The sequence below is a fragment of the Harpia harpyja genome, chromosome 9 (genome assembly GCF_026419915.1).
Source record: "Harpia harpyja isolate bHarHar1 chromosome 9, bHarHar1 primary haplotype, whole genome shotgun sequence".
Taxonomy (NCBI): Eukaryota; Metazoa; Chordata; class Aves; order Accipitriformes; family Accipitridae; genus Harpia; species Harpia harpyja.
Window position 1 is genome coordinate 31,749,382 of NC_068948.1, and position 24,054 is coordinate 31,773,435.

At 45.7% G+C, this 24,054-nt stretch overlaps 2 protein-coding genes across 6 annotated transcripts in view; both read right to left on the bottom strand.

Moving 5' to 3' along the window:
• Positions 1-732: 732 nt before the first annotated feature.
• On the bottom strand, positions 733-9,790 carry CRYBB3 (crystallin beta B3). The gene is made up of 5 exons (XM_052795373.1): positions 3,811-9,790; positions 2,269-2,387; positions 1,971-2,103; positions 1,684-1,826; positions 733-1,069 (listed from the first exon to the last, which is right to left on the bottom strand). The coding sequence occupies exons 1-5, from the start codon at positions 3,883-3,885 to the stop codon at positions 904-906; spliced, it is 636 nt and encodes a 211-aa protein (XP_052651333.1). The 5' UTR covers positions 3,886-9,790; the 3' UTR covers positions 733-903.
• A 151-nt stretch (positions 9,791-9,941) lies between these two features.
• The window catches only part of KIAA1671 (KIAA1671 ortholog), an 86,946-nt gene continuing 72,833 nt past the window's right edge, over positions 9,942-24,054 (bottom strand). For all 5 annotated transcript variants that reach the window (XM_052795366.1, XM_052795367.1, XM_052795369.1 and 2 more), the window contains 7 exons: positions 23,702-23,820; positions 17,297-17,552; positions 15,090-15,264; positions 13,891-14,018; positions 13,370-13,509; positions 13,116-13,198; positions 9,942-12,570 (listed from right to left, as the gene is read on the bottom strand). In XM_052795366.1, the coding sequence (XP_052651326.1) occupies positions 13,120-13,198; positions 13,370-13,509; positions 13,891-14,018; positions 15,090-15,264; positions 17,297-17,552; positions 23,702-23,820 (897 nt within the window). In that variant the 3' untranslated portion in view covers positions 9,942-12,570; positions 13,116-13,119. The remainder of the gene's footprint in view (positions 12,571-13,115; positions 13,199-13,369; positions 13,510-13,890; positions 14,019-15,089; positions 15,265-17,296; positions 17,553-23,701; positions 23,821-24,054) is intronic.

Sequence of the window (24,054 nt, forward strand, 5' to 3'; positions counted from 1 at the left end):
GCTGGGATGCCCAGCTCCCTGCCGGCACCCTCAGTGTACGTGGCCCAGAGGAGCCTCTAACCGCTGCCTTTGCAACCAGAACGGCTGCCCCACGTGTCAGAGATCATCCCCAGAGAGCAACAGCCCTGGGTGCTGGTGGGAAGCTTGCTTTGGGCTGGGTTGGGGGCCCTGCAGGGTGCTGGGGCCGGGCACAGCCCTCACCCTGCGAGGCGAGTCCCCCTTTGGGGTGCACAAGGCCTGGCACCACCCAGAGACGACCATTTTCCCCATCCCCACTGCTCCTGGGGCCACCCTGGCCCCATGGGCCCTGAGGCTGCCCGTGTCCCCCAGGACCCCCTAGCCACCACCATGCCCTTTGGGCTGGATGCTGTTCCGCAGCAGAGCAGGCAGGGCTTAGGAAAGTAGGGAAGGAGCCACAAGCAGAGCTCCCCGGGCCCAGGCAGATGCTTTGAGAAGGGACACAATCATAGGAAAAACCCTTTGCAAATGCCCTGAGACCACCCCCCAGGGCTGAGCTGCCCCCGGTCTCGCCTCCGCGTGCTGGCCATGCCAGCACCGTGCCACGGTACCACGGGGAGTTATTTTTTGAAAGCTGCAACCTTTACATAACACTGCAAATACTCACTCTTTCCCCATTTCTGCTCAGCACAGGAGATGCTGGGGGCACTGCCATGGCACCCATCCACGTCCCACCATCCCCAGACCACAGGTCCACTCACTGCAACCCCCACACAAGCATGACCCCAGCCCAGGACCGGGCAGGCCCCCAGCAGCCTCCAGCTCAGAGCTTTATTAAGGTTTTTGCACAAAAAAACACCAACGTCACGGCATCAGCCGGCGGCATCACGTCAGCCGGTCCCCAGCACGGGCGGCAGCGGGGGCAGTGGGGGGCCGGGGCATCCCTCAGCTGTTCTCGAAGCAGCCCCGCTGGTGCCACTGCTGGTCCCGCACACGGCGCACGGACTGGATGAGGGGCTGGTTGGCGTCCCACTCATTCCAGTGGCGGTACTCGCCTTTCTCGAAGACGTGCTGGCGGCCCCGGTACCCCGGGTACTCGTAGCCCACCCACCTGCAGGGGACGGAGGCAGCGCTCAGCAGTGCCCCGGGGTCAGCTCCAGCTGCCCGGCTGCAGCCCCCCACCCCCAGTAGGCACGTCTCCCCTTGCCCAGAGCGGGAAGGCAGCATCCCCATACCACCCCAGAGGCTGTGCCAGTGCTGGTGCCTCTGCCCACCGCAGCCATGCGATGCTCTGCAGAGCTGCCCGGGGCCGCTGCTCCATCAGCACCAAGTGCTACTGCAATGAGGCTGCAGCTGCAGAGCCCGAGTGGGAAATGCCATCGTGCCAGGAGGGGTTGGAGAGCCCAGGGCACAGAAGGGGCCATGGCTCCACCACTCCTGCGGCGGTGCCCAGCAGAGCCCTAGGTCAGGGCGAAGAGCTGTCACACAGCCCGAGTGACACCGCCTCGGTCCCCTTCACTCCCTGCGGGCCAGGAAAAGGGTGGCAGTGGGGAGGGAGCAAGGGACGTGATGGGCACAAGCAGCATCATGGGCACAGCTGCCCTGTCCCTGCTGCAGGGGCTGTGCCAGGCGTCTCTGCCACCACCCCGGGGGGACCAACCACGGTGCCACGGGATGGGACCTCATTGGGACGTCCCCACATGTCCCCGGTGCCACCGTCCTTACGTTCCATTCAGGGCCCTGACGCTGGCCACGCGGTCCTGGAAGCCGTGGGCCCAGAGGCTGGGGACGTCATCATCCACGATCTCCATCTTCCGCCCGGTGTAGCCCGCGTTCTCAAAGAGGTGGATCTTGTGGTCAGGGCTGTCCTGGGGGAAAGTGCGGGTTCAGGGGCTGCCCTGCCCTGCATGCCCCCTGTCCCCCTGAGACCCTCCCAGCCTGGCAGTCCGCATTGCTGTGGCTGTGCTGCTTGTCCCTGGAGGCAGAGACACCCCAACACAGCTGCTACTCACGATCTGGAGGGGACGGATGGACATCAGGCTGTCGCTGTTATGGCTGTTGGACCAGGAGTCCCAGCGCGGGTAGTCCCCCTTCTCCAGCACAAACTGCTCGCCGGCGAAGGCTTGCCGCTCGAAGCCCAGCCACCTGTGGGACCAGAGGGTCGGGGACGGCACAGCCATCTGCGCACGGGGGGAGCACCCCAGCACGAGGCAGCACTGCTGTTGCCCGTGAGCGGGAGGTGGGGGATGCTTTCCCTGCCCCCTACCCCCTCACCCCAGGGCTTGTCCATCCTCCGCACCCTGGACTTACGGGCCAGACTCCACCTGGATGGAGCCCACCTTCTCCAGCTCTTTCTCGGTGATGTTAGGGAGCTCCTCTGTCAGCTCACACTTCTTCCCCTGGAAATTCTCCAGCTCGTAGATCGTGATCTAAAGTGGGGAGAGATGCCGTCGGCTGCTGCTGCTGCTGCAGCCACGTTGGGGGGAAGTGCGCTGCACTTGGTGCAGGACCCCCCCTTGGCAAATGCAAGCAGCAGCAGTGCGAAGTGCTCCAGCCGTGTCCCCTCCATTCCCGCTGCCCCGACGTCGCTCCTCTCCTGCGGCAAGGCTGGATCCTGCCACGTGCCTCTGCCCCGACAGACAGCTCCCAGGCTCCGCTCCACAGCCAAAGACATTTGTTCAGTAAAACATGGGCTGGTATTTCATCCATGACAGGCTGAAAACACAGCAGTGAAAACGCAGACGGTTTGTGCTAAGAGACCTCCGGGGCAGTGGGCTGTGGTCTCCTGACCCCAGCCTGGTCACGGCCCATCCTTTCCTTCTCACTGCTCCCTCCAGATCCATTCATTCCCCTGGCTTCACCTCATTCATTCACCTCATGGAACAAGCTCATTTTTCGGTGTTTTCCTCTAAGCCCTGCCAGGTGCAGAGACTACAACACCTCCCCAGGACCGCCCGCTCTCAGCAGAGCTTCGAGGTTGAGCTGCAGGACAAGTTCAAGCCAGTACCAGTGGCCGGAGCACGGCAGGGAGCAGGGCCCAGGGTGCCTGGCACAACTTGGGGACCAGGAGGGTCAGCACGGCAGCCAGGCTGCGCGCATGTGTGGCCAGGCACCCCCCAGCCCCTGCCCTAAAGGGGTCCCAGCTGAAACCCCTGCGCCCGGGACAAGGACAGAGCCTCCTACAGAGACCACGTGATGGGGGGTGTCAAGGGATGGAGGGGACACCCTTGGTCCTCAGGAACTTCTTTCCATCCCAAAGCAATAAGCAGCCCAAGCTCCTGGCACCTCTTTACCCCATTTGCAGGATCTGCTCCCACCTTCAGCCTTCCCCAGCCAGGAGCCAGCTTCCCAAGCTGCGGGATGAGCTGCAGCCATGGCAACACCCACAGCTGATTTACCTCTAACCAACCTACGAGCATAAGAATTATAACCTAAAAAAACTCCCAGGGAGTTTCACTGCTCAAACCAACAGGTGATCCCCACTGTGACGGGATACTTTCATCTCCTGAATGAGTGCTGCGCAGCTGCACACCAGACCGGCAGGCAAATGTGCTTGGCAGCCACAAACGCAGCGAGCAGCGTCTCCTCCTGCCAGGCAGCAGCAAATCCCCTGGATGAAGCCTCCCTCCCCGGCCCACAGCCCTGCACAGCTCAGCTCGGTGGGCGAGGAGCAGATTTATCAGAGCAGTGACACTAATGTGCCGCTGCATTAGGAGAGCTGGAGGCCGTCTGCTTCCCCAGTGCAACCTGCAGCACTTTGACACCGGTACCAGCCTTGCACGCTGCAACACACAGTGACCTACAGCATTGCATCACCCAAAGTCCATCTGTAACCAGTTGCCCCCAGTATACCTTGTAATTGCCACCTCGCTCGCCAGCACCCTCCCCAGTCGCCATCTGCTCGGGGGGACTTTGCTGCTCAGTCATTGTGCCTGGAAAACCCAAACTGTAAGAGGTTAAAACAGCATCACTTTTATGTGAGGTATCAGCCTTTAAATTATGAAGTGCTTAATAAAATAGAAAAGATGAAGCTGGCATGGGAACAGGTAGCAAAAGTTAACACAGTTCCACCCGAATGCAGCAGCTGTAAATCCCCAGGGATGTCCAGGCTAAACGGAAGCACTCTGTTACCCATCGTCCTCTCCCTCCTGCACATGGGCCCTGCATCCTCACCCGGGCATCACCGTGGGGCCAGAGAGCCCATGACGGAACCAAGCCATCTTCCAAGTGACACAGGATCCCTCTCTGACCCTGGCCAGTTCCCCCAGTTGCTCATTAAATTCGTGTCTAAAAGCCTGTCCTTTGCTTCCGGCAGGAATTTGCCAGGTTGCAGCTTCCAGCTGCTGACATCTTTCCCCACTAATGTAAATCTGGCGGCTCCCCCTTTCTCCCACAGCCCAGCGTCCCAGGGGGGCATCAGACCCCCAGGCAGTTGGCTGGTAGGACAGCAGCAAGAGCCCCCTCCTCACTCTCCAGGAACACCTCACAAAGTTCCTATTCGAATAGGAAACCCCAGCCGAACACGCCTCCCCCGCCTGCTCTCGCCATGCTAACGCAAGGGGTTGTCGAGAGGTTAATAGTAAACTAATAAAAGAAACCGAGTTTGACCGGCGTCCTTAATCAAAACCCTGCAGCATCACTTCTCGCCAAGCATTAGCAAAACATTCGCTATAGCGAGACCTCGACTCAGACATGCTAATTCTTTTTTAAAGCCCCTTCCAGTCCAAGCAGTGCCGCCGCTACCTCTCCCGGCGTGGTTCCGCTCTGCCGGCCGGCGCAGGCGGCCCTGCTATTTATGGGTTGCTTCTGAACAGAACAGCACATTATTTGGACGCTGATACAGCAGCTGCGTCTACTGAATTCCATCCATGAGATTTCATCTCAATAGCGCGGGCTCGCAGCGTGCTATGGAAACGTTATTCAGATTTCTCCCGGCCGTCCCTTAAAAATGTGCCACTCGATTTACAGAAGATTAACGTTGAAATTCACATCAGCACGTTCACGCTGCTTCTTGCCAGCTTCTCTGGAAAACTCTCCCATCAGCAGTTAACAGGAGGGTTTAGCCTAGAAACCAAGCCCAGCGCAAAGCAAAAAAAACCGTGCAAAATATTTACAGCTTGTTTGGGCTCGAACGCAAGACGGGACGTGGGGTCGGTGTCAGCTCCTGGGAGCTCTGCTGGAAGCACGGCAGGGAAGCTGGGGACAGCTGGTACCAGAGAGCAGGGCTGGCACTCAAGATTTGGGTTCTTCCTTCAGCTTTAACCTTCCTGGTGGGGGTCATCTGCATCCAGCCCCTTTTCCTTCTTTGCACCCCGGTCCATCTGCCCACCCTGCACGTCTGCCGGGAGCACGCCTGCATGCACGCTGCCCTGGGGCGTGTAACAGGGTCTTTTGGGAGCCGAGTGCCTCGTACACGGATTCATCCATCTTTGCAGGTAAAGCAGAATCTAACAGGGGGAAAGCGCAGCCTTTCCACACCAGATGCCAAGCTGAGAGCGTTTTACTTTGCTGGTAGTGGGCCCAATTCCCTCTTCTTCAGGGAACACTAAGCTACGTTCAACTGCACACATCTCCATTTACTGCTGCTCTTGCAGGGTTTTGTACCTGCTCTGAGCATGTCTGTCATGGTTTAACCCCAGCCAGTAACCGAGCACCACGCAGCCGCTCGCTCACTCCCCCCCCACCCAGTGGGAGAGAATCGGAAGGAAAAAGATAAAACTCATGGCTTGAGACAAGAACGGGCCAACAGAACAGAAAGGAAGAAACCAGTAACGATAGCAACAACAATCATAAAATGACAATGATAATAAAAGGACTGGAACACACAAAACAAGTGATGCACAATGCAATCGCTCACCACTTGCCAACTGATGCCCAGTTAGCTCCCGAGCAGCGATCCCCACCCCAGGCCAACTCCCCCCAGTTTATATACTGGGCATGATGTCACATGGTATGGAATAGCCCTTTGGCCAGTTTGGGTCAGCTGTCCCGGCTGTGTCCCCTCCCAACTTCTTGTGCCCCTCCAGCCTTCTCGCTGGCTGGGCATGAGAAGCTGAAAAATCCTTGACTTGGTCTAAACACTACTGAGCAACAACTGAAAACATCAGTGTGTTATCAACATTCTTCTCATACTGAACCCAAGACATAACACTGTACCAGCTACTAGGAAGAAAATTAACTCTATCCCAGCCGAAACCAGGATAGCATCTCATCTTGAAACTAAGAACCACACATGAAACATTTACCAAAATTGCCAAAAAGCTACTCCACTTGGCCAGGCTAGACAAACTTGAAGTTTGCCTAATTGGCAGATGGCCGGAAAATCGTCCCGTCCACGACAGCACCCAGATGGAGCTCTCTGCTGCAGTTTGCTGTATCATACCACACATTAGAGCTGTTTATGGCAAGGCTCTTCATCCCCATCCCATCACCTATGTACGGCCAAGCGGGTGGCTTTCCTGGGGAGGCTCAGCCCCCGGGGGGGATGCACCAAGCACAGTACAACAGAGACGATCCACACAGGGTCTGGCATAGCACTGCGCTCCAACAGACTCTTTTTCACTGCTGCCCGCTGCTGCCGCTTCTGATGACGGACGAGACAAATCACCTCCAAAGGAGATTTGCCTTCCCTGTCGGAGCCCGCCTGTGCGATGCTGCACAGCTCTGACAAGCGTGAGTCGAGGGGGGTGGGATAAGGGTCTTAGCAATGCAACGCTAAACATGATGTGCAACTGGCAGTGCAGTGCAGCTCAGTAGTAGCATTTGCTGTCACTAGTCAAACAACATTCGGTACCTACAAAGACCCTGGCATGGAAAGCGGTTTGATATAGTCCGTTTTTATTGCAGTTCCTTTTTGCATTTGCATCTTTTCTTTGAATATGAAACTGCTTGGCTGTGAAATAGATAATCACTTCTGTACAGAAGGGGGACTCAAAGGAGAGCATGGAATGGATTGTCTCTTTTGCCAAACGCAATAGCATCTGTTTTCAACAGATGAGAAATACAGCATTTTTCTTACCAGTCCGTTCCTTGCCAGCGTCCCCATTCCACTTAGCTCTGTAGTTGCTGCAGTGCCTGTGAATGTTCCTTTCCCAAACTCACAGAGCTTGCACATTGATAAGGCAATTGCAAAAACGTGACAGAAGGGGCACTAGATCTCATTGATTTGTCTTCCTAACAGAACTCAATTTCCTTTTGCTGTCAGCCTCTTAAATCCCTTTGAGAAATGCTTACAGTATAGTGTTAGAAAATAGGTTTTTTTCTTAGTATCTGGTAAAGCTAAACTTGAATGGGAATTGTACAGTACAATACACAACAGCCAGAATATCTTTATTACTTAGGAAACTACGTAGTGCAAAATATTTTCTGTAGCACAATATATTTATTATGTGACCCATATTTACATATTCTATAAGGCTATGTGGGATGATATAAAATTTTAATCTATACAATAAGTCCTTTAAAAACAGGCTTGATATCATCATGATTAATATGGAAAGAGAAAAACCCGTAAGCCATTAGACCTTTTTCTCTCCTTCTCCAATCCCACCAGAGGAACCAAAAGTTATTTCAGATGTATTTTTGCAAGAACACTTTGAGCCAAGAGGATGGCCACAGGAGGGGGAGAGGGGAGACGGGCGGCCAAGCGTGCTGAGGAACAGTGCTCTCCACAACCCGCTCCATCTAACACCCCCTCAGAAAGGATGCCCACCATTCACCCTCCACACGTACCAGTGCAGGCAAAACTAGGCTGGACCAGAGGTTCCTGGACACTGCTGCGGCCCCAGCTGACAGGCCTCAGAACACTGTATCCCCAAATCCATGGTAAAGCTCCACGGAGGGCTAGTTTCTGCCCCCAAAGCCCTGTCCTCCCAAAAAGCCCACCTTTGTTCCTCTAATTCACATGAAGATCTAGGAAAAACAACAACCGATAGCTCTCATGAGTGCAGACCTCAAGTTAATGAGAAAACAAACATGCTTTTCCATCACAACATTTCTATTTGAGGACAGCAAGACCTCCACCTCTGGCACTCACCCCAGAGGCAGCGGCTGGGGCGACTTATTCAATGCACCCTTCACACCTTGGGACCCGGCGTGGGCTGCAGGCTGCTTTGCTGCATCTACACGACGGGCTTGCACAAGTGTCCTTCAAGAAGGGGAAGATGGCAATCTCTGGCCAACAGCATCTTCTTCGTGCAAGCACAGTTATGGCAACAACACTATGCTTTTACTGGAACAGTTTGTTTCATTCGCTGTGGCTGGCTTGACAACTGCAGTAACAGGGCTGAAAACACGGCTCCAGGAGCTTCTGTACCTGGATGCACCTTCTGTGGAAGAGCCACGCTGCATGGCAGCGTGCTGAAACACCCACCCCATCTCCCAGCACAACAAACCATCCCAGGAGAAAGCGTGGTTTTACTGTTCAAAGTTGGGTATCTGCAGTAAGGGATCAGCAAAGCCCTTCCACCACACCATGTGTGCAACATGCTGCCATCTCCCAAAATACCACATTCAGCTGACTTTACAATTTTTCACAAACCAGACACAGCCTACTCCCTGCTGGCAATCCTGCTTTCCTCCGTGGATTCACTCTGACCGCATTCCGGGTACCACACACACAGAACACGTGGGCTGGGACCACAGGAGTTCTGGATATGCAGTTCCTCTGGCTCCCGAGGATCCAGTTAAATGTCTGCCAAAGTTCTCTTGCTTCCTACACGCAGGAACACTAAGGGCAATAATACTGTAGCATCAGCACCAGGTTTTTTTTCATAGTAAGGGGAAAAGGCGTTAGAGGCGGAAGTGCCTTTTACTGAAGCACAGACTTTTAAAGCATTGTATTTAAACTATTTATATGATATTTGTCTTAGAACTGCCCTGATCCCCACTAAGCTGTTTTGGTGTATCAGCTCTCCATTTAACACCTTAATATCAAACCACATCAGTTTAATACCTAGGACAGGAGGCATATTTCAGTGTGTTTGCACACGTATTAAAGGTTATAAACTAACTGATGCTGGTGTGCCAGACGAAATGGCCGATTAACACTTTGCATTTATAAATGTGACCCAGGGTGCATTTAACAGTTTGCCAATAATTGTTTGCAAACAAGTAACAGAGTGAAACAAACCTTTTTGCAAGCAAAAAGGTGTGGGGGGGTGAATTCCTACAGGGCCACTTTTTATAAAGGTTCCAGACTTCAAAGGCTGAAGAACAGAAATGTTGCCTCTTTCTCTACAGGAAGTAAAACCAAAGCAGCAAGACTCTGAACAGCTAAGGACTCAAATTAAAGCTACACAGATCTTAAAAAGGTGAATTTGCAAACAGAAAAATAAGAAGGAAGAAATCCACAACTGGGGATTCCAAGAAAAAGAAACAGAATGGCTGTGTAAATCCCCAATTGACAAACTAAGATGGAGGGAGGATTCCTGGTAACAATGACAGAAGTGCAATCAGAAAAGAAGTATTTCTAAATTCCACAAACCATGTACTTCCACTTTAAAAAAAAAAATACTCTACTGATGCAGCTTTTTAAGCAAGCAAAAAAAGCTGAGAAGCTGTAATGGAAGGGATGAGGGCTCTGCACTCCATGGGGAGTGCCACCATCTCCATGACGTTTGTTATTACTCAGACACTGTTAGGACAAGAGTTGAAACATGCTCCAAGGCAGGTTCCAGTATTTAATGAAAAAGCATACCTGAAGAAAGTGCTGAAGCTAAGAGCTCACTCCCATCTCGTATTAACAGCAAAAAATAAGTATGTGGCAACAAAAGTAAAAGCTTAAGAAATTCAAGCAGCATTATTTGGAATTAAAATATAGAATTATATAAAGTGTATTACAGTATGGTCTATTATTTAAGAAGTAAAAACATATTTATGTATCTTTTATTGCATAGCAGTAACCTGAAGAGAAGGAAGTAGATATTTAATCCATGTACAATATAAAGAAACGATAGAGCAGAAAAAACACTTTCCCATTCAACAACATTCTAAAGATGCTTTTTAATTAGACATTTAAGCATTAAACATTTCTCAGTAGTAGGTTAAACTACTAAATACAGTAAGTTTCAGTGCATTGTCCAAGCAGATGTGGAAATGCATACACATTCAAAGGGCTTTGTGGAAACCTAGTATTAATCCCCTCAGTTTCCTCAAACACAGAGCAAACACTGCAGTTAAGAATTTCTGGCCTTCATTTGTTAGACCAAAAAACGGTATATCCTCCAACTATTGGTAATGCAACACTGTCAACCTGCTGAATTCAAAAATCATGCCTGTGTAAATATTCTTGTAAGCAGGGGGAATTTACCCGATTTCTAGATACTGTTTAAGGTAAGCCCCACTTCATCTGAGTAACAGTAAGAAAAGCAATCGTCATTCTTCTCTGACACCTGCAAACACTCCTGCTCAGGGCTGGCTGAAGTGTGTGTGTCACACATGGTGTAGAACTGATGGTACCCTTGAGTGCTGCCATAAAAAAAAAAATAATCCCAAAAGACACATATGCAAAGCTTATCTTAAAGAATCACCTTTTCCACCATCATCTAAAGAAAAGGGAAGAAGAAAATATGTGCAACATTTTCAAATTAGCTAAGAGGAGCTCTTTAACAGTCTGGTCAACTGCATTCAAGTGGAAGTCCATCTCCCATCACCCAGGGTTAAAAGCCACACAGAATGAAATGCTTGGCAGAGATCTGGGGTGATCATTTCTTGATTGGTAGCAGAAGAGGCTGTAAAACTGTAACGGCAGCAACAGCTCTGATGTGAAATAGGGCAAAGCAGCAAGTAAAGATTTTTCACATAAGAGAAAAGTATTCATTGCATCTCCATTAAGCACAGGGAGCTGCTATTGGAACTAAATCTGGGAGAGAGATGCGCATATGGGACTTGTCTCCTGACATACTGCTGTTATTTCCTACGAGCAGACTGGGACTAAAAATCACCTCATCTGTGACTCCTCCATGAGAAGAATTGGCACATGGTTTTGGCAGCTACAAGCTTGATAGACAGCAGACCAGGCATGCCACTCTGGCTAGCAGATGCACCATTGTGGTAACCCCACGTAAATCAAGCTTTCCGAAACGCTGATCATTAAAAAAAAAAAAAAAAAAAAAGAAAATGAGTTCAAGTGCTGGTGCTTTAATATCAAGAGAAGCCCATCAGCAGGACATGGGAAGTGCAATGCGAGGAGCAGCATCTGCTCCTGCTCCAGCCCCATGGCTGCCACACCGACCCACCCGGCGCGAGGGCCGCCGGCGCTTCCGCCGTGGCAAGCTCTGCCCAGCCCCCATGCTACAGGAGGGCACCAGGGGAGGAGAACGCTCCTGTCTCGCTTCGTTTTCCCACATTGCTGCTTTCTTAGTCAAGTCATGAGGCATACTGACATGGCAGAATAACCTCCCTCGTTGGGCTACATTTTTAAAGGTTTACTGAAAAGAGCACTTATTTGGGGAAAGAATAAAGTATGTCTTAAATGGACATCTTGGTTGATATTTCAGAATCTGTATTCAAAGATATTAACATATTTGAGATATTAGTGATATTCATCACACCCATGTTATGAGATATCTCTACCACTATTATAACATTGGTCTTACCAAAAGAAGAAAAGTAAATCATCTGAGAAACTGAAGATCACATTTAGGTTATCCCACAAAATCAGCATAAAAATAAAAACTTAAACCTGGTATTTACAGATTAACAAATAAAAATATGAAGTGGGACTATCCAAACTGCTATTAAAGTGACATTCAACAATTAACTGGAACCCTGATATGAGTGTAACATCCTCCCTCTTCCCTTCCTTTTTTGTTATAAAAACAGTATTTACATTTTTTTTTTTTTTTTTTTTTTTAAAGAGAACTGGTTGACATTATTGCTTGATCCTTTTTAGGAAAGACATTCCAATGAAGCAATTATTCCACATGCTGACAAAACACAGAATATACCATTTCAAGAGTGACAAAAGTTAACATTTTGTTCATCTAAAAATTATATTTATCTGCTAGGTCAGCAGATCACATGTAAATATAAGCCAATCAAAAATACATTTTACAAAAAATAATCAAGTTTCCTTTTTCAATATGGCAGTAAACATAATTTGTCCTTTCACTCTCACCTTCCACAAACTTCATTCTAAATAGGAGCTTACTATTTTTTCACAAAAAAAGATACAATTTGATTAAAATTGTTATTTTCATAAACAAACACAAAGCCCAGCCTTACACCTGACATGTCTACCAAAAGTCATACTTTTGAGTTGCTGAACACGAACGTAGAAATGTAGTCTTTGTTCAACAGTGAGGGGACTTTTCTGGTGCACAGCAGTCCTAGATCAAATATTACAATCTTTCAAGACTTTCTGAAGTGCTAACTATGAACCACCGGTTCTTCTTCCAGGCAGGTCTAAAGTGACCCTCCTCCCATATCTGAAAAGATACAGCTTTGTATTTGACTATGAATATTAAGCAGCTTTCTCCACAAAACAGGAAGGCACCATGCACATAGCAGTTGAGGCAGGAAGCAAACAGCAGCAACATGACAAGTGAATTTTAGGTTCAGATGAGTTAAGGCTTCTGTTAAACTTCTTTATCTTCTAGTTAGAATCACTATCTGGAAAGAAAAAACAGAAGCAATTGAAGTAATGGTATGACATGGTCAAGACAGCAGTCAGACCCCTCTCAATGTCTGTAACAGGAGACCCCCCACAAATGCATATTACTGTTGTAGCGTCATCTTGGTCTCGTCCTATTTAATGCACTAAATGCTCAAGAGCTGCCCAGAATACTGCTGAAACAACACACCCCAAGGTTTTCAAAATGTGTGCAAGCCTCAGTTATTCAGTGACAGACTCATTCTTGCTTGATGGAAACACTATGAAATCGCAGTACAAACAGACCGAGTGTTGTTAAAATAAAATTATGTGCAGAGAATCAGTGAAACTATCACCTGCGGATGAAAACTTCACTTCTACAGAAACTGCTCTGCCTCAACACAGAATCACTTTACATTCCTGGGTGCACGCTTCACGGTAAGTCTGCTTCAATGCTTATGCTCACAGAGTTGTTATACTGACTCATTAAGGAAACATTTTCCGTGTGTGTTTTTATCACTGCATACTTTCACTTAGAAAAGCCCCTCTTTCTGTCGGAAGGTACCTTTTCAAACCTGATTCTCATAATGGCTCTGTCTCTTCTTTGATTTCAGCTCCTTCAGCCACTGAGGAGACTTTTCTTCTGACCTAAGATATAAAAAAAGTACTCTTTAGTCTTTAATTATGAAAACTCATTACAAAACCAAAAAAAGGAAATACACAATTTCCCCTACAGCCTTGGGAAGCCTACTTGCATTATTTTTTTCTCCCACCAAAATGAGTATTAGCATCTTTCTGACACTGGTGGAAGTCTCTCACCTGTCCTCCTTCTCTACACTGGAGGGCAGCAGTCTGCTACCAGGAGTTCCAAGCGGCAGTTGCGGTTTAGGGGATTTGAACAGCTGAGCAGAATTTTTTTCACCAGGACTCTCAGACTCTTGTCTTTTCCGCAGTTGGGCCTAAATATAAAAATAAAGAAAAGGGCTCCTTTTTAAGTCAGCATTCAGACTTTTCTTGGAATGCAAAACAAATCACTCAAGATTTATAAAAACTAAAAAATCCACACCTGAAATTAGTGAAGGGATTCCTTATAAACCTATGCAGTTTTGAAAGCATGTTTGCTATTGCAAAGCTAGTTTTTTTCCAAATCACTTAATAGTTCTAACCAACAGTTAAAAGTGAGAAAGAGAACTGTGCGGTTTTTCTACACATCACACACCCTACCCCACCCCCAAACAACATTGTCATCTTCAGCAAAATTTCCTAGCTCTCTTCCTAGAGAGCATCTGCAGCTACTGAACCGGTTTAACTCTCATCTCATGTGTTCTGCCTATGTTCACCTTGAGAACAGAGTGGTCCATTCCTGGAAATACGGGAAGTCTCTGAGCTTGTACAGAAGACGATCTCGCAGTATGCTGTATCTTGTCTTCCTCATCAGAATCTTCCTGTTGCACAGTTTTCTTCTCTTCTAATTAATTGTTTGAAAAAAAAAAAAAAAAAAGGAGAGGGGGGGAAAACCCATTAGTCAGCACGCCTTTCATCTATACCTTGTTCTAGATCTCTCCTTCCATTCAAAAATGTATTAAGAGTGGTATTAACACACCACAGGACTGAATTCAGTGCTTCAGTAGAGAAAGTACTCAGCAATAGAAAGATTTCTTGCTGACAGAGATGAGGGAGCAGAAGGTACTCCTAATTTAATGAATGTTGCTGCTTCTAAACATCTCAGTTGATCACAGAACATGAGATTAATTTAGATTGGAAGAGACATCTGAAAGTTATCTGGTCCACCCCCTGCTCAAAGCAGGGCTTTGATACAAAGAGGCTGAGTAGCAGAAGTCTGCATACTACAGGGAAAGATGCAATGGTATGGTCACCCTTACATGCACTGGATCCTTAGTTGATAATTACACTCCAGCTTCCAGTACAGCATTTCTTATCAAGGTAAGCCTTCAAAATATTTTAGGTCTGTTAGACCTGCACCAAAGCAACCACCATACAGATAATAGTCTTTCCACTGACTGAGAGGCTACAGAAGAGATCAGTTTGATCACACATTCTCCCGTGGGAGGGACCCCACGCTGGAGCAGGGGAAGAGTGAGGAGTCCATCCCCTGAGTACGAAGGAGTGGCAGAGACAAGGTGTGACAAACTGACTGCAACCCCCATTCCCTGTCCCCCTGCACCGCTGGAGGGGAGGAGGTGGAGAATTAGAGAGTGAAGTTGTGCCCAGGAAGGAGGGGGGGGGTGGGGGGTGGGTGCTTTAAGATTTTGGTTTATTTCTCATTACCCTACTCTGATTGCATTGGTAATAAATAAAACTAATTTCCCCAAGTCGAGTCTGTTTTGCCTGTGATGGTAATTGGTGAGTGATCTCTCCCTGTCCTTATCTCAACCCACAAGCCTTTTGTTATATTTTCTCTCCCTTGTCCAGCTGAGGAGGGGAGTGATAGAGCAGCTTTGGTGGGCACCTGGCATCCAGCCAGGGTCAACCCACCATAGTTTATTATGACTAATTATTTCAGATAGTTGAGGGATACCTGTGGAATCTTTAAACATCCAGGTATTATCTGGTTCTTCTGTCAAAGAAAATCTATTTTCAAACTCCAGCCCTCTGCTTCTTCTAAGAGAGTGTGAGATAGGAGCCCGACGGCGTCTCTTTTTGCTGAGCTGTACACGAGTTTTCAGTGCACTGGAGTCCAGAATAGTGGTTTGCTATAAAAAGAAATAAAGCCTTTACTTTCAACCAGCCTGAAAATAAAAGTCATCCCCTCCATAACGATTTCCCAACCTCGTTTAATGCATTAACCCATTCAGTTTAATTAAACTATATGTATTTGCCTGATTATTATTCTCGTAGTTACTTAAAACTATATTAAAAAGAATTTACGATGAGGATATGCTACACTGTGGCTAACTGGGTGCAATGCTTGTTCTTTGATCTCTCTTGGCTGTGGATGTCTGATCTACATGAATTATTTTCACTAAATTAATAAAGAAATAACTGCAATAAATAGGATTTTGGTGCCTAGAGTGTTTTAAGAATACAGGCCTTGCTAGCTGGTAACAGCTGAAGGCCAATAAGAAGACTGGGATCTAAAACGAGCAACTACACAGAATTCTCTTGTAGTAGAGCGCTGCAATTTCATTGTTCTGACAGGTTGCCATCCCCAGAAATTTCAAGCCACTCACCAGCAACCAGGAGACTGCAAGTTAAGTGTCACGGCATTCAGAAAGTTTCTGTGATCAGTCATTTCAAATACAACCATCTCTGTGCATGACGGTTAGGCAATAACATTTACAGAGCAAAAGAAGGTGGTGTAATTTATTTATTTATTTATTCAAAGCAATTTGTTGTTAAGAGACTTGCCTGTAATCAGCAAACATCACTGAGCCTCCTATTGTCCTTCGGAAGATGTGTTTTTATGTCTTTTCAAGAGATTTCAGGTCAGGAATAAACTACTCATTAAAACAGCATATTATCAGCTGTACTTGAAGCTATTAATGTTTTAAAGAGACACCTTTAGCTGTCCAGGGAACGGCACAACACAGGACCATCTCCACTACCTGCAGAACCACTGACAGACAAAGTGCTGTCTGCCCTGCTCTGGGCTACTAACACTTCCTTTACAGAGCAAAAAACGCACTTGGGATATCCTGCCAAAGGATTATTAACTGATACTATGGCCAAGGCACATACAGTTAGGGATCTTAAAGCAACAGACAGCCAAACATGGCCTCTGCTTCAGAGCTGGAGCGGGCTGGAAAATGAGAGCAGCACCCACTTTGGCAAAACACAGGTTTCTGCAGTTCCTCATAGACGGCAACACCAGAAGAGAACAGAGCTGGCTGGAGGCACTTTTGAACAGCCTACGCAGGAAGCAGCTGTGATTTTAACAGTCAATTCTGGTGCACCAGACCAAACTGCCTCCGTCACAAACCTGCTTGGATCCTTCCTACGTTTTGCAGAGCAGTCTACTCCTCAATTCAGAAGGCGTTATGGCACTTCGACAGGCAAGGCGGTGTATCTGAGACCTTCCTAGCAGCTGCATGATCCATTTAAGTTGGGAATTTTACCAATATATCTGCCATTAGATATAATTAAAAAAAGGCACACCAACTCTACTAAAGAAAAAGTAGTACTTTCTAGATGCTATAGTGAAAAACCACAGTTGTGTTAGTGCTTTCAAAGAACACTAAACCTCATCTAACTGTGTATGGCCAGAAATTACTGTTCTTATACTAGCTGCAAGATTCTTAAGTATGAAAAATATCCTTAAAAATGCAATTGCAAGCTCCTACAGAAAGAGACCAATTGTAAATAAGAAAAATATTAGTAAATGTCTCTATAGCCTTAAATCTGCATGGCTTACAGCACAGCAGTCACTAGCTATTTGTGTTATTTAATTCCAAAGTTCACAGAGCCATCTAACTCTTCTGTTACAGCTCACTGAGGAGCAGAAAGAGAAACAGCAACTTTATTAAGCCACTGGCAGACATTATCCGAGGTCAATAGCTTTTTGGAATATCTCAGAACCTAAGCGTTACAGGAACTAGAAGAACTTTGTAGCTTTGATCTTAAACTTTTCAGGCAGGAAATCAGCTGGGAAAATTCAATGTGATAAAGAAAACGCAGAAGAAGATTGAGTGCAAAGTGTCCAGAAGATAGCGCTTTGCAGCGATTAACACAGGTAACAATATAGTTAACATAGAAGGAGAACTTCTATTCCTCATTATGGTAACTTACATCAATGAAAGAGAAATCAGTGGTCTTTTCATCAGGGTAGGTGTCTCCCAGAGGAGGTAAGTCAGTCCCATCAGTAGAGTCCATGTCAGTGCTGGAACGGTCCAAACTTGTGCTCCTTTGGTCTTTTGAGAAGTCATGGTGATCAACCAGGGAGGCAGGTTCTGTTTGAGAGGACAGTGAAGACGGGTGGCTATTTGGAGGTTGCTTTCTCGTCGAAATGACATCGTTTTCCAAGGAAGGAGATTCAGGCACAAAGCTGCAAATTAAAATGAAATATATGAGACTTCAGGGTAAACAAATGCGTGCAAGCATTGCTTGGATCACACATATTCAGCAGATGATAAATAAAGGTAGAACTGAAACTGCAGCTAGAAGTAACAAAGGCATCTTTGGAGGCAGCAGGTACCAGCCGCAAGGGTGTGAATCACTTGTGTTATCACAGCTTTTTACCCACTTGGGATTTACAGTGTATTGAATAATGCAAGTATGCAGATAAATGGTAATAATTTGATTGTAACATGGTTTTATTGCTTGGGGTTTCTTTTCCCCAGCACAAAGGCCCCTTCAAATATATACAGGCAAATGAGATGAGGGAAATAGCAAGCTGCTTAAAATCTGCTTAAATTTGCCCATTTGATATATAACAGCAGCAGACCTTACACTTTGGCACTGTATACATTTTAAAACATTGTGAAGAGTAATACCCTGTTTACAGGCCTTAGGCAAAGAGCAACTGTTAAAAGATTCTTCTTGTTCATCCAAAACTATCTTAAATACATATAAATGCTTATAAATACAAAACAATAAATATTTTTTTACTGCAAGGGGATTCCTGCAGGACACTACAAATTACTTGCAGCCCTTTCAAGAACACACCTTACAAGCACGTCCGTTGTTCATGTTCCCATCTTTTCCCTAGGAGGGCACTGGTTTTTTTATATATATAGCTATCTCAAAAGTATATTTATATTTATTTTAATTTAATTCATATTCATCTATTATTAATATAGTATTATATATTATATAATTATATATATCTACCATAGATATATAAGTTGTATGCACACTTTCTGAAATCACAAGAAGGCTGTGTATACACGTCTGGACCTGAAGAAAATGTGAGTGTACTGGGAATGGCCTCAGCCACCATGGCAGCTCCTACAACACAGTTTGTGCTCCATGCACACCCAGCAGCAGGTGTGAGTCATTTCCATTTCACATGACTCCAAGGAAACTGAAGCATCTTTAGCAGCGCAGAGGACTTAAACATTTTTGGGATGCAATTTTTACATGCTAATAGATATTGGATTTAAAAAAATTGCATCCCTTATGTTCTGACAGAAAGAAGGGTCTCTTGGTGCTATCCTGAGATAACAGCTCCTCCACTTGAGCTGTATTAGATTTTGTTTCTCTTATTGCCTCTAGTTTTGGTCTGTAAGAGACAAGGAACACAAGCAACAGTAACCCAGTGAACCCTAATTGCCAAGATGTGAAAGAGGAGAGAGGATATTGCTAGTTTAGGTGGATTGGATCCTATTGGGAAGTTTAGCAGTTTTTAAGCAACAACGTGATCACACAGAAGTGCTACAGGCTCATCGATTCACTCCTGCCAGGCAGGAGGTCTGCTGGCTTCAGAGTGGGTGACGTTAAAACATGCAAAGAGTGAACTGGCAGGGAAGGGGACTGGAGAGGGGCAAGAAGGCGGCTGGAAATCACTCCAGAAAGCTCTGCAGGGGAGAGGTTGAGCCAGTGCCTCTGGACTGGGGATGGCAGTAGGGACAAACGTCCTGTGCTCCTCCACTATGCACATTTGTAGCATGGAAACTAACCTGTGAGATGCCCACCCAACTACAGAACTGGTTCTCTGAACCAACCATTCTCCTAAAGAACTTCTCTCTTATTTCAGGATATATTTCGGAGGGAGCTGCCCATCCAGCCAGCCAGAGGTTTTTCTCTTCCATGGATGCTAGCAAGCGCTGAAGGGAGCGGTGGGCAGCAGGTGGCACCCTCAGGCAGGGCTCTACGAGCAGAGCTTTTTGGGGTGCCACGGGGAGTGCACCGAGGGCGGCAGGACCTGCACCCCAGCAGTGTGATCCTCCCAGCGTATTCCTAGAAATCTTCCCTTTGCCTAGACTAACAGAAATGAGTTGTAGTGTCAGGCCTGAAAGCTGTATACAGTTACGTGTCTCCCTTTGTCACATAGGTTGGAGTACTCCTTTAAGCAGCAGGAGCTTGTAAGAAACACAGTAAGACTTTACTGTCAGTAAAAATAGGGCTGTCTTGCTTCTAATTTTAGGAGTTTCTAGTTTAAAAAACAAAACCTGAAGTATTCAAGGAGTTCAGGTTTTTTTCCTCTGCTTAACAAGAGTCTTTTGTCACTAAGCACCTTTTCTTGAGCAAGCATCTAGCTCAACCAAAAAAATCTGAACACATGTGTATGAATATATGCTCATTTTTTAAACAATAGACCTAAGTATTTGGTAAAGTCCACAGTGATAGCCATCTTGGGAGGAAAACACTCAGGAGTCTAGTGTTGAATAACAACTTTCTATCAAGCAGCAGTACACGATATAATTTCCAGTCTGGCAGAGTGAACACTGCGCAGAGGATTTCCAGCACACGAGCAGAGTGAATGCTTCTTCCCTCCTTCAGCAGTGGGCCCCAGGATAATTAAGAAATGGTACTAATGAGCTCCAGGGGGAAGTTTTTGTCTAGTATTTTTGCTTCGAATGATATTTGGTATCTGCAGCATTAGGCTTTAGATCCACTAGAATATGGAAAAACATGGAGACGGAAGACAATCTGCAGACTTACCACCTTTCGTGGAAATTAAAATGTATATTAAAAGGATCCTGTCTGATTTGCTCATCTCCAGAAAGCCTCTTCCCTTCTACCTCCTAGGGCTTCAGCTAACACAACTCAGAGCAGTTTTTCAAACTGAAATATTTGAGAGTAAGCAATGGCGGAAACACAGATGAATTTACACTGATTGGTGGTTTCTAATTCACAAACGTTTCTAATGGATTCTCCTTCAGAGTTCTTGCACAGTTATAGCATCCTTACACAATAAACACTGTGGCACAGCTAACCACCGAACGCGGCAAGGATGACTTGAGTACAAACACTCTTATGCACAGTGGATTCTTTCCATCTGAGCTGCAAACTAGGGGGAAAATTCCCTTCAGAATAATGGTCAAATATTGAAATTTAAAATGTTTTCAGTTCTCATTACTGAGATGCATTATGCATCTTTTTCTACTACTTCATTAAGATTTCAAGTTTTACGAGCATATCCATAAGCTACCAACGATGTTCAACAGGTGCCATTTACAGAGACTTGCTTCTCTGAAAAATTATCCTTCCTGTAGTGCACACAAATATCAGCAGAATGGTTATCACAAATATGCAATAAACTAAGATCAATCTTCACTTTCAATTGCAATTAAATTTAATTAGTTTTAGCAAGACAGTGCTAAGAGGCCATAAAGAATGTGTTGCTTCATCATGTGAAATTAGGAGTCAAAAAGTAAAGGAATCCTGCACTGCTGAAGAGTTAGAATCAAAAGGCAGCTCTGACTATTTGCCTAGGGCATCAAGGAGAAATGATGTCCATTTAAAAATGCCCTTTTATATTCTTTAACTGCAGATTCCCATCTATTACGGGTAGCTGAAACCCTGTAGTGAGTTTTCTTTTCTCAAACTTCATTGTAGCCTAGCTTCAAAGATTTGAAGAAACAAATAGCTAAAATCTTATGAAGTCAGAGCTGTATAGATCCATCACCTAAAAACACGGTTCCTTTTCTGTAAAAGGGAATAATTTTTCCTCATGAAGACTGTTCTGATCTAAAAGTAGGATTTTTCTACGATGCCAACCTGGAAAAGATTACTAAAGCACTTGAGAAAAAATAAAAATAAAATCTTTTTGATAAGCTAAGAAAAATACAATAACACCTCCAAATTAAACCATCTCCTTCCATTCTAAGAAGTTATTTGCCAAAGCCCATTGCAACCAGCCAAGAGCAGCCCCTTACGCTTATTCCAGCAGTGACTAAGTTCTAGTTGAAAATGATCCTTCCTTCACCTTCCTGAAAGCTTATCTAGTCAAAGGACCATGTTTATCCTGTTGCCATGTAGTCACGGCTTTTTATTTTAAATTCCCTTCCCCTCTCAGAGAAAATTAGTTCATTCACAGATGCATTAATGAAACACTCCTAAAGGGGCTAAAATAATTACTCCACAACTCAAATACTGGAAAATGCCAGAAACTGGAAGTTCCTCCAACACAGCAGCAGCAGGCAGGTGATGTTGTTTTGTCCCTGCTGTCGCGGTGTTCCCTGTTTGCTCCCCGGATGCTCTCCCAGGACTCAGGTCACGGTACCCATTCCCCCGGTGCTCTCTCAGCTGTGGGTTTGGCTTATGGCCGAATGCCAGCCGGGAGAGCATATCGGGGTGCGTGAGGAATGCAACACCACGGGCTGTACAGCTGGCAAGATATAAAGTCTAAGGGAAGTGAGCCAGGCAAAACAGGAAAGCTGAATTATCAAAGTCCCCTGTAAGTTCCTGCCTCTGGGCCAAGCAGAGGAGATGACAAGGCAAGGGCTGAATGCAGAGACGTGCTCCAATCACCAATGGCAAGAGGAGGAGAACGTTTGCACTTGTCCTGGCAGAGGCCTTCTACTTCATAAAAAATAAACTGCAAACAAAATACACTTTCAGTATATTCCAGGAAGATTTCCATTATTAATGTAATATTTAAAAGTACATTGCTCTCATTCCTCTCCAAGTGCTTGAATTAATACACCAGTAATACTCCCACGATGAACCAACCATAAGTCAAGCTAAAGCAGAGGAAGGGCGTGGCAAAATGCTGAAAAGTCACTACAGAGTCATCATTACCCTGTAAAAAAAGAAAAAACTAAACATTTCTTACAGTGGAAACAAAATTCCAGGACATGGGGATTGAGTTCAATACTTCAATAAACCAGGATTTTTAGGTGGAGCTTTTCTAATCAGAAGAACCCTCCAGGTTTGAAATAACATTCAGATGCTGTCTGTTTTGGAGCCAAGACAAGCACCTTTATTAAGAAACTGATTTCAGAAAATGTGTATAACATACTGAAATCAAAGTTAATTTTACCGAAGACTTGGATGTCACTGTTGACATGTCGTTTAGCTCACTGAACCTCAAGCTGAAAGCTACCCTGATTTCATAAGCAATAAAATATTTATAATACACAGTTCTCAAGTGTAGAACACACCAAGTATAATAGACATTAATGTCTACTATAAGATCTCAACAAGTATAGCATTAAAAAGAACCAGACAAAATGCTATTTTCATACTACACTGAGCAGATAGGATATTGGCTCAAACAGTGTAGATCAAGCTATAATTTACACAACAGGTGTAAATTATAAAAAACCTCACACTTTAATGCTCTATTTCATCAAATCATTTTAATAACAGAAAAGCAGCAGTAATACCAGCTTTCACTCAACTGATATTCCATTTCATCCTCCACTTCACCTCAATAAAATGCTTCAGACTTAGTGAGATGTGGAGATTGTACCCCAAGGTTTATCAGGGCACATTAAGAGGTATACCACACGTCATCCTGCTGTCGGAGCAGGTGCCTGGTGTTCAGAGCACCAGTTTCAAATGGATTTTGCCGTTCAGCCTACCTGGTAGCACGGCTTTTAAGGCAATGGTAATTGGTATGGGAGAGACCAAATTTACAAAAGAAATAAAACAAGCCCCAAAACTGTTAGTGTACCCTGTCTAACTGTAATCAGATACTTCCTTACCTACCTGAGAGGGAGGAAATCACACACTTTTAGCAAAATCTTCCCAGAACCCTAGTTCTACCCATCAGAGGCACGTATCACACAAGCAGGTAATCAGTTTCTAAATGTGAAAATGTACATTTCTAATCATAATTAGAAACACATAAATACAAAGCATAAAAGAAGTTTTACTACCTACATTAATCTAGTCAAAGCCATTTGGTGTATTTATTGAGAAAAACTGTTTTTCCCATATCTTCTTTCTACCATTTTAGCACTAAAAAATAACATCTAACTTGTGTTTCACTCACTAGCAGACTTGTTAAATCTACTCCAGTCCAAGCAGGTTTTGTCATTGCTTATAAAAGTGGCGATACTGCATTCTCACTGGAGGATGGGGTTTAAATTTCAAACCTTATTGCAATTTGCAGATGTTAAAGAAATATTTCTTCACCTATAGACTAAAGAAACGGTATAGTCACTGAAACTGAGCATGCAACTTCAGAAAAACCATACATGTACACACATGTGCACATATACACACCCAAACCAATGGTTTCTTCTCTTACTCAGCTAAGGAAAAGCTTGCACGCATGGTAGAGGGGACCTTGCTCACCCTTACCTGTCCCCACTGTGCCTCTGCTCATTCCAGGTGCCGTACTGGCTGTCAGGCTCCTGCACGAGCGTGTCTGTGTCCTTTGCTCCCGGGGGCTGTCTGGAGAAGCACTGCTTCAGCTGATCCTGCAATGAAACAATTGAAACATTTCAGCATTCCTTTAGCCCTTGGCCAAATGATTAACATATTTTATCTGCAATAGTGGTTTTGAATCTACCAATTCAATTTGGTCAACACAAAACTGGGAATAAATTTAAACATAGAAAACAGCTATGAACTCAGAACAACAATTCTCTATAAAATAATCACTGTTTTCCTGGGCAAATAACTGGTTCTAGGGGCCAGAACTGACTCCCTGA

Bases quoted from the DNA above. Each gene is read 5' to 3' on its own strand.
- CRYBB3 (XM_052795373.1), bottom strand. From the start codon at position 3,885: ATGACTGAGCAGCAAAGTCCCCCCGAGCAGATGGCGACTGGGGAGGGT. The intron at 2,388-3,810 runs GTATACTGGGGG...TCCCCACTTTAG, and splicing joins AGCGAGGTGGCAATTACAAG to ATCACGATCTACGAGCTGGA. The intron at 1,827-1,970 runs GTGAGTAGCAGC...ACTTTCCCCCAG, and splicing joins CCATCCGTCCCCTCCAGATC to GACAGCCCTGACCACAAGAT.